Source organism: Olea europaea, unplaced genomic scaffold (genome assembly GCF_002742605.1).
Source record: "Olea europaea var. sylvestris unplaced genomic scaffold, O_europaea_v1 scaffold1168, whole genome shotgun sequence".
Classification (NCBI taxonomy): domain Eukaryota; kingdom Viridiplantae; phylum Streptophyta; class Magnoliopsida; order Lamiales; family Oleaceae; genus Olea; species Olea europaea.
In genome coordinates this window covers 91,760-102,491 of record NW_019229085.1, presented here as the reverse complement: position 1 = coordinate 102,491, position 10,732 = coordinate 91,760, and the positions used below count along the sequence as shown (strand labels likewise).

The following is a 10,732-nucleotide window of genomic DNA, read 5'->3' as shown; positions in this document are numbered from 1 at the left end:
GCAGAGAAATAACATTTTTTCAAATTTGCAGTTACAGGAAGAAAGTTGAATTGTTAAGTATTTTTGGTGTAATTCAAAGCAATTGAGTTCCAAAAGTTAATCACAACATACAAAAAAAGGAATAAATTTAAATGTCTAAAAAAACCCACCCTATTGGTATAATTCTTCCTGGCACAAATTTCTCTAATTTTTATTTTTCTTTTGGCATAAAATCGTATTAAAAATGAAAAATTGAGGAATCGTTCATACCTGAGAATAGCCCACTGTGAAATTGGTTCTTAAAAGTGATTATTCACGTATGGGTACTTTTTTTTTGCGAGTTTCGATCTTGAAAAAATTGATGAAACCTTCATACCAAATTCCTCATTTCACTCAAGAAGACGAAGGAAATCGATTTTGAATGGTAAAAGGATCTGGAGATGAAGAAGCCAAGGAGAAAAATTAGGGGGTTGGGGATTGTGAAGAGAGAACAAAGATGATGGATTTAGGATTCTGGAATTCAATTGATTTGAGAGAAGAAAATGGGGAATTAAGTTTTCTAGTGATGCTAAATAAGGGTGTTTTAGGTAGTTTATAAATCCCCCTTAAATATATTTATTTTAAAAACATTATTATGGTCAAAGGCTAAAATTCCAAAGTGTATTATGAGATTGGCTATTTGACCCAATTACCACTATTCTATTTCAAATTTATGCTCCAAAACTTGAATTCTCCACAAATTAGAATACCACAATAATTTATCTCTAAGACAATAAGTTATCTCACCACAAATCAATAATTTGATCAACCTTGTGAGTACCCACTTTGAATACAAATCCAAAAATATATCTTAGAAAAAATCTCGATTTATATAATGTAGAAAAAAAAAATTGTGTGATTCCACACCTCAATAAAGAAATTATTTATGAAAACAACAATATACTCCCCAGCCACTACCAAATTTACTTCTCTTTCAGCCGGTTCTTTCTCTCTCTATTTCCACTCAACAGCCACAATTTTTCACAATTCTAGCCGCTGTTGTTGACCCTTAAATTTTCTCACAAAATTCAGCCGAGAGAGAGAGAGAGAGAGAGATATGTATTTATATATATATAGCCACCGTTTAAAGATAATCTAGTAGATTGGGCTTAAGTGGGTTTTAATGGGCTACAGTAGGCTGGACCCACTCAACACATCCTCACTTTGCAGAATGGCATAACCACACGTCTGAAACCTCTCTTCCGTAAATTGTAACTCCCAAAAAAAAAAAAAAAAAAAAGTACTCTAATAGTGTTTCTTAAAGTCACCTTCCCCTTCCCTCTCTGGGCACAAATTGTAATGTGGGAATCCAATTGAAACAATAAAGCAAGTCGATTGCAAATAAACTCTTCATAAAAGTTTATCATGTGACCATTGTTTGCATAATTATTTATTTGTGCACAAGACGGAGGACATGGCATAAATATTTAGGACAAAATCATTGTAAACGGTATAAAGTTAGAGAATACAACATTCTTAGGTAGAAAATCAAACAATTAAATAAAAGAAATATTTGAAAATCAATTTCCCTTTATCAACTAATTAGGAGGATGATGTGGAGTGTGAGCCTTGTTTACCTGCTAGTTGACTAACACGTGAAGGTGATCTGAAGTCTAATCAGAAAGGCATAACACAATCTTTATCGAAAGGGAAGATAGAGTTTGGATAAGAGATTGACTAATATTCAAGATTTGTTTATATATTTTAATTTTATTACTTCTTTAACGAAAGGGAAAATTAGGTTCAAATAAGAGATTTGGCTATCACATAAGATTTGTCTATGCATTTTAATGAGAGGGAAGATTACTGACATATCTCATTTTATTGGATGACTCTAATTAAATCCATCGTTATATTATCACATAAACTAAAATTTTTGAAAATATTTTCATTTATTGCGAGTGCAATCGATAATTAGTACAGAACTTTTACTTCTTCATATATCCAACTCGTACTTCTTAATACTAAGCAAAATGATCAATTCATGAGTAGAATTCATAACTCGAAGAATCGACAATAATATTCCGCAATCCACCAACAGTCGATGCCAAAATAACAAATACTCCGAAAAATACCCATGCCTGAAAATTCGAACAATGAGGTTAAGAATTAAATGTAAACTAACTTTGTCATCAAATGAGGAAATCTGTGTGAATCCTTACCCAGTTCATGATCCATGATGCACTGTATCTCTTTGGTTTCTTTAGTTTTAGCCATATCATGCTGGGTAGCTACATAAATTCCATAAAAGTTGGAATGGTACAAAATTTAAGATGAAAACTAACAATTGAAGTACCATATTGGAGGCCTCACCAAATAAGTTGTTGCAGCTAATCCAAATCCACCAAAGAAACCAAGAAGATCTCCAAAAAATGGGAAGGTAACACCAATAAATAGGGTGAATGCTGCAAAATTCATAGTACGTCCGATTTGGTATTTGATAGTATGAAACTAAAAAATAAAAATAAGCTAAATCTTAACTATTGTAAAGTTCGATTTTGTGTAATATTGCATACCAAACATACACTCAAGAGTATTTTATAAGTCTCAAGATTTGTACCATAAGTATAACTGTGATTGGAAAAATATGAAGATAAAACTATGACAAGATTCTCACCAACATAAACAGAACGAACGACGAGTCTTCTCATGAGTTGATGTGGGAGGCTCGATCTTCTAGCCAATGTTTTCTCCATCATATCAAACACTGGCATTGCATAAACCTGCAAGATTTTCCATCTCTTTTATGGACTTGTCAACAGAAAAAATCGAGTTCGTTTACATTGATCACATCTGAATTGTACCTGATAGCTGCCTATGACATGAATAACCACCATTAAGTTAGCAGCCGCAATTAGCCACGATGGTCTCTCGAGCGCCACCAGCACGTTATCTGTGACATCTTGGCCGAACGCCCAGTATCCGATCAAAGCCACTGGAAAATAGCATATTGCATTGATGAAATAAGCTAATAGAGTGCCTTTCCACATTTGAACTTTTGAAGGCTTCTCAGGAGTGGATGGAATTGTGGCCTGAATTTCAAGAACCACAGTCCCTCCAGCGAAGGTAAATGTGAGCTGGCCCAAGGCATTAAGAACCCTGAACATGTAGTCAACTCCACTAGTTTTTTTTAATGAATAACTCACATTTGGGATCTTGCCTCGATTAAGGCAACCCACCCAAGCTATTGTCGAATAGCTGGAAAAAAAAATCACTTTTAACTTATGCGGTATTAATTGTGTTGTTGAAAGCAATGTTAAGTAACTAAAAATAAGTAATACCATAGTGACATGACTGCAGCTGTCATTGAAACAGCAGAAATAGAATTGAAGTCAGGTAACTGAGACAGGAAGAATTGGAGGCCACCAAATATGCAAATCCAATAAGATTGTCTAATTTCTGTACAGTTTGTGCATGTAATTTCCATAAACTTCTTCAGACACTTTCCTCCAGTAACCATGTAGACAATGTCACAACCAACTTGTACAATGAGCTGCTGGGGTAATACTAGCCATGGGCCAAGTTTTGGACCAAATGCATGTCGGCCCAGGTCATAGTATCGATCAAAACGAACTCCAGGCTCATATTCATGGAGCTGTATCATTTCCCATATTGTATGTAGTGTAATACACCAAGATAAGACCATCATAAAAGTTCCTGGACCCCTGGAAGGAGATTGGCTTTAAATTGTTGAAAAATGACAATATATATATATATATATATATATATAGCTCATCTGGTTGATAGTTTGAAAGTGGGGATTTGGATAAAAAAATTCTTTCCAAAAAATCAAACATTTGAAAACCCCTGACAATTCGTCATTTACGCTTCCTTCCATGATCGGTTCTAACCTTTAGCATTGTGAAAGTGTAAGTAAGTTGATTTTTCTGAAGGCCGTAATGGTCTTTGGACAATTAACTCTTAAATGAGAGGATTCATTGTCGTAATTTATGAGATGAAGTTTAGTTGTCGTTCATTTATAGAACCAATGCATAATTAATACCTTTGAAAATTTTAATAAAGGATGCAAAACTTTTGATTTCAACACATTGGCAAATTTATAAATGTTTCGTAAAGAAGGATGGGGATGGGTTAATTATGAATGTGATTTTGATTGGTTAGCAGTGCCTTTATATGCAATTCCTCCGTACCCTTGTACGGTGGAATTGCTATGGCAGTATCTGTTTGGTTGATTTATTGTCATTTTCCAGTTGAAAGCTGCCAAGCGTAATCTGTTGCAATTCTGGTAGCATTTTTCTATACACATAACAAGGCTGATAAATTGGTTGCCGAACGGAGGCTAAATCTAAATAAATAAAAGTGTGCACAATCGAATAGCTTAGACGTTTTTATGATGTGATTAAACGTTTTATCAGAGAAAATAAAGATTTAGATTCAAGTTTTATCGCTTCATATATGTGAGATTCTCTACATGTCATGTTCTTGTTGAAAAAGAATCTAGACTGCACCTAAAGTAAGTCGAAAGACAAAAATAAATGAAGAGAAAGACTACCATCCCAAGTAAGCCATGGCATAAGGCAAGCTGAGAACACCGGCACCAACCATGGCGGTTACTGTGTGAAATGTTGAGTACCACCATTTGGCTTTGCGAGCTGCACCATTTTCTTCCCATACATCATATGATGGAACTTCCTGCATCACACGCAAACATATATCAAATTCTCAACCTTCAAGAAAATACTCTGCTTTAAAGAAGGGTTCTTAGAAACTCACTTTGGGTTGTGGAGAAGAAGAAGGTGACACCATTTTTGCACCAAAGAATCCCAACTAGGAATGTGAGAACTAAGTGACTCTTAATCACTTATATTTTTATTTTTATGGAGTAAAGGTGGTTGGGAAAACTAAGTGACAATTGTTGAGCAATTAAACATTAAGAATATGACGAGATAAGATAGGATAGTGGTTACATCACATTAAATGTTGTTATGTAGGGTTAAATACGTTGTGGATCACTCATAAATATATTATGAAGTCAAAGATTTAAGTGAGTGCACTCGAAACTTGAAGGGCTTTCACTTGGTGGATGAGCAAATCACACAAAGTTGGTCAACATGTCGGCAAAAGATAAAGGATGTGGCCTTTTATTCCAATACATGGTGACAAGACCCAATTACAACTAATTTCCAATAATAATAATAATAATAATAATCATGGATTTGGAACCTAGAGAGTCGAGTCTTACCCAATATGCCGTACATAGTCCCATAAACCCAATACGCTTATAATTTTATGGAAAAGTGAAAGGAAAAACTATATGTTAAAAGAAAATTAACATTATGAATATGATTATATAAGATAATACAACACATTAATTGTTGAAACTTTGTGTATATATGTAGAAATTAGAGGTGTAAACGAATCTATGAATTTCTAAGTTGGTTTGTAAAATTAATTAAAGAATATGAATCCATGAAAATTTTTCATAACTTCATCATTACTTCAGCACTAACAATGGATTTAAAATAAACTAATTCGGCACTAAGAATATACATAAAATTAACTAAGAAATGGACCCTAAAAATAATCACTCTGTGGTTATAAAATTAAATAACTAATCACTGTACTGAAAATAACTAATCACTGTACTGAAACATGTCAATAAGGACCAACACCTCTTGGACGTCCATTATGGTTGCAAAAGCACTAGCTCGAAAAGTGTCCCAAATTTCGAAGAACTTCAAATTTAATATATTGACTTGTATGTAAAAAAAAAAGGGGGGGATTGCTTCAAGAGAGGTCAATCGATTAGAAGAAAATGGTAGTCGCCTTTCTAAAACAATATGGTGAAACTTCACTTATTTGTTGGGATTAATTTTATTTCGTTGAATTAAAATAGAATAACTTGATTGGATTAATTTAATCTAGGAACTTTCGTGACGAATACTAAATTGAATAATCGTATCCATTGTGATATGGCCGTACCATTAGGCATCTCTTAGAAAAGAATACTCAAAATCATTTGCCTCAATCTATCAAAATTGCTTGTGACATTTATTATTTTCCCCTTTTTATTTGAGAATTATACTGTATTGCTAGGAAACATGCTGATGTTACTTCATTTTGTATACATGTTCTATGGGGATTGTATTTATATGTTACTCATCTTTTCAGCAATGGAAGATTTTAGTATATTAATGTGTAAGCAATTATGTTGGCTTCTGACACAGCGCAAAACAAGGAATTCAAGCGAAAACCTTAAGAATAAGAAATTTGAAATTCACCAAATTATGAAGGAAATAAACTCACGAATTTTTATTAATGAATGATAATGAAAATAATCAAATAATCACTTATTTATAAGTGTTTACATGGAAACATAGTTTAAAATAACTAAAATTAATGAAAACAAAGTTTAAACAAACTAAAATTGGAAAAAATCCAAAATAAACTAAATGACAGAAATAACACCAAAACTCTAAAAATAAGTTTTGGAGTCCCAAACGAACTTGAATGGCCAAAATCCATCATAGTCACGGCGTAGCTGTGTGAATTGCTCGTCTTATCGTCCTCTTTACAGAATAGTCTTATGTGTCCAATTCGAAATTTGGATGTTTTCCCTCTGCTATTACTTTTTTCCCATTTTTATTCAATTTCTCTTCCATCCACTCAACAATATGTTCTACATCAGCTTCATAGCAATAGGATTGATGGTCTCAATGGACTTCTATCGGTATGTTAGGATGTTTTACCTGCATATATCACTACACTTCAACTTGTTACCTATCGTAACAATAATCATATTGATTTGATCCCGCAAGCAGGACCAAGTATGTTTTCATCGAAAACTAAACCTAGTATTCAAAAATAATAAAAAATGGAAAGTTTTCAATTGGAGCGAGGGCACCTTACATTCTTGAATTGATCCAACTTTGACTAACCAAGCCTCCTCCGTTCCTCGACACCAACAACGGGTATTAAATTGAATTGCTTTTCTAGGCTAAACTAGGTAAATTGAATACAAAAAGATTCTTATTTCCTTCGAATGACAATTGAGAACTAAATGAGTCCCTTTTTATTTTCAAAATTAATAGATTTATACAATAAAAGATCATAGTTATAGTATTTTGAAAATTATTTTTTATTCGATAATGAATAGACTTCAAAAATATTTTGCTTTTTGTAATCAATTAATTGATCTAATTCATATGAATTCCATTTGTTGAAATCTTTCCTTTTAACCATAAAACGTTGATATACTGTATGTCCTCGTTGTTATAGTATAAATCTAGATCTAATCCGAGTATTTACAGCAGACTTGTAGAGATGATTCTCATAAGTATTTACCATTCCTCTGACTGTAATCTTCGTTTCTAATTGAGTTTAAAGAGAAGTGAAACTAACCATAGGACATTCTCACTTCATGTTGATGTTACGCGTGTTGAAGAAGGTCACAATTTTGATCATTTGCAAAAGGGACCCATCAATTTTGGTGAAAAACTGCCCATGCTTCATTGGATTACTTAAGAGGCTTGCATTGTTTTCTTGCCAACCTCAAACAACTGAGCAGCCAAATTGTGGTGCCTTTACGTGCGTCAATGTCTGCTAGCATCTGCTTAGTCACCCGTTTATCAAGTACTTAACGTACATTTATAACTAAAACTCCGCAATTATGATTGCATATAGTGAGAAACAATGTGTTTGGGTTCAAAACGATAAGCTGGTTAATAGAGGAGATAACATTACAAATTGCTTACACAAATAGTAAGCTTGGCCATTATTTTGTCGGGAATTGTTATTTAGATTGTTAACTGCATATTTTACTGGACTCATAGTTACTAACTTCTTATTCATTACTCATTTCTATTAATTTATATACAACATATAATTGTCTCTGTTGGGAATCTACTTACACATGCACAGCGGAAAATTAAAATTATTTCGATTCCCACCGAGGATCCCTTTGTGTTTAGATAGAAATCGTAATAAAAATTGTACCTTTGAAGAATTCTGCAAACCTTTTACTTTTCTTTTCATTCCAACAATTTTGATTCACAACTCACAGCTGTCTAATTATCCAGTCTCCAACGGTGATCCACACAGAGAATAAGATTGCAGCTACCAGGGTTTTCTCCTCTTGTGATAGCAAGAATAATTGTGAGAAAAACCATATGAATTGAAAACCCTAGCCATGTATTTATATAAGCCCAAACGGGACTGGTCCGGTCCGGTCTAATATTTAATTAATCTATTTAATTAAATTCGATCCGTGAATTAATTAATCCAATTAATTAATTCGGGCCTATAAATAACCAAACCAATTAATTAATTTGTCCAACGATTGTTAAATTAATTAATTGACAAATTGTAATCTTTCAATTCTCTTTTGTGTATGACCCATCAGGTTCCCGATCACGATACCTAACGACGTGAAATATTATTTTAATCTAATCAAAATCGATAAATTAAAACACCCTTTTAATTTATCGTCAATTCACACTCACCGTACCAGATTGACATCTAACAATGTGTCAGGGCAATACATGTGACGAGAAATGTCATGTGGTATGACAAAACCAAACTCGTTCGTTTACCGTGAAACTATAATCCCATCGTCAATATGATCCGATCAATTACGAGATATGGAAGTATGTCAATCTTGATTATCGATCATATCTTTCACTCCACTATTAAGTCAATATAAGTCAAAAAATCCTTTTCGACTTATGAGTACACATTGGCCAAGGATTTCATCATCGACTTAATTGAATGAAACGCAAATCATAATCTCCTACTATCTAAGAGTGACGAATCCTTTATTGATCAATCACAACCTTCATACGATTCTTGACGTACCCAAACGATGTCGTATTAGCGGCCCTTTGTAGAGCAACATCCAACACCGTCAAAGTATGACTGTCCTCATATAAGGTACCATGACTATCTCAAGTCAAAGGACCAATTCCACTACCGAAAGTTAGAGATTAACCACTGACACTCAGATAGTTATCCATGTAGAATCTCTCGGTGGGTCTCCAATGTTTTGTTCTATAACAAAACATTCACGTGTTCATTTAAGTGTCACCACACTTTAACTTGTGAGATCAGCTACTCACTTCACAAGTAAGAAATGCCACACGTGATGGTCTATCCGTAATAACGATATCCGTATCTCGTTATTACTTACGACCACGAACAATTTAAGATTCAATCAGATGTAATTTGTATCTCACAATCACAACTCTTTGTGATTAACAAATTACGAAGATTTGAATCTACGGACTCTATTATTTATTTAATAGACAATTAATTAAATAATAGATATGTCATTATATTGCATTAATTATATATCAAAAGTATTTATGTCGAAAGTTGATTGGACCTGGGGTATAATACTTACAAACTCTCACTTGCACTAGATCCAATCACTTATGTATCCAATATCATAAGTCTACATGACTATTATGTTTATGCTACGACAACTCTTTGTCAGTGGATCTGCAATATTGTTAAATGTGGGAATTTGTTCTTCTCTTTACGTCATTTCTATATATTATCTCTCTGATGAGATTATAACGCCTTAATACATGTTTGGATCATTGATGAGACCTTAGTTCCTCCGCTTTCACAATGGCCCTATTGTTATCACAATACAATGGCATGTGATCAACAATATCAGGAACTACTCCAAGTTCTTCTATGAACATCATGATCCAGATTGCAACTCTTTGCTACTTCTGAAATAATCATGTATTAGGTTTCTACTATTGAATCAATGGTTGCTTCACATTTGGAACATTTCCAACATACCGCTTAAAGTGTAAACCAATTTCTCCATATGAAATTTTCTCAAGATTTCATCTATGTAAATTGGGATGAGTTAAGCAATCTTCTAGATCTACTTCTGCAGATCAAGTTGCTTCTCCCATATCGTTCATGAATAAATCCTTTAACAACCATTATTTCAACTATTGAAATATAGGGATGTCGTTTTCTATAATATTAGGAATACGACAATGCTCCCACTATCTTCTTGTAAACACACAATTCGTCTTCAAATTTGATAAAATTAAACACTTTGACTTTTTCATCAAATCGAAAATTTCAACTCCATAAAGACTTATCTTAATCTATAGTTACGATATGAAACTGTTGCAAGTAAAACCCGAATGGACTTCAGCAAGGCCACAGGAGGAAGGTTTCACCAAGGTCAACACTTAACCTTTGCTTCTAACTTGCTTTGTATATATGGATATTCCCATCCATGTCGACCTTTCCCTTGTAAACTATTTACAAAACCTTATGGGTTTTATTCCATCAGAGACTCGACTAATGTCCAAACCTTGTTCACATACACCGAGTTCATCTCGAGTATCATGGCCTCTTGCTGTCTCTTTTAAGTCAACATTTGACTTTATTTTGTTGCAACTAGCAGGTTCATTATCCTGGATCAGTGATACCTGATTAGTAATCATGGATTCACACCTTCTTGAAGGTCGAATGATCCTACTAAATTCACATAGAGCTAATATGCCTTCAGGAGTCTTTACTTCCTGATCAAGAGTATGTCCCATATCAGATATAGGATCAAATTCGAATTTATCTACTTGGTTAACTATATCTGTGGACTCTTGAACTCTTTCAAGTTCTATTTTGCTCTCACTGTCCTCCCTTAGAGTAAACATTTTCTCTAAGAAGACGATATGTCGTGAGACGAAAACTTTCTTCATGATAATAGAATTTATATTCAAATGTC

The 10,732-nt window shown here is 33.6% G+C and overlaps 1 protein-coding gene across 1 annotated transcript; it reads right to left on the bottom strand.

Moving 5' to 3' along the window:
* Window positions 1-1,881: 1,881 nt before the first annotated feature.
* On the bottom strand, window positions 1,882-4,930 carry LOC111373842 (lysine histidine transporter-like 6). Its single transcript, XM_022996423.1, has 8 exons — window positions 4,753-4,930; window positions 4,532-4,671; window positions 3,300-3,683; window positions 2,823-3,216; window positions 2,636-2,741; window positions 2,332-2,423; window positions 2,181-2,249; window positions 1,882-2,099 (listed from the first exon to the last, which is right to left on the bottom strand). The coding sequence occupies exons 1-8, from the start codon at window positions 4,783-4,785 to the stop codon at window positions 2,001-2,003; spliced, it is 1,317 nt and encodes a 438-aa protein (XP_022852191.1). The 5' UTR covers window positions 4,786-4,930; the 3' UTR covers window positions 1,882-2,000.
* Window positions 4,931-10,732: the final 5,802 nt, after the last annotated feature.

Bases quoted from the DNA above. Each gene is read 5' to 3' on its own strand.
- LOC111373842 (XM_022996423.1), bottom strand. From the start codon at position 4,785: ATGGTGTCACCTTCTTCTTCTCCACAACCCAAA. The intron at 4,672-4,752 runs GTGAGTTTCTAA...CGTGTGATGCAG, and splicing joins CTTCTTCTCCACAACCCAAA to GAAGTTCCATCATATGATGT. The intron at 3,217-3,299 runs GTATTACTTATT...TTTTTTTTCCAG, and splicing joins GCTGCAGTCATGTCACTATG to CTATTCGACAATAGCTTGGG.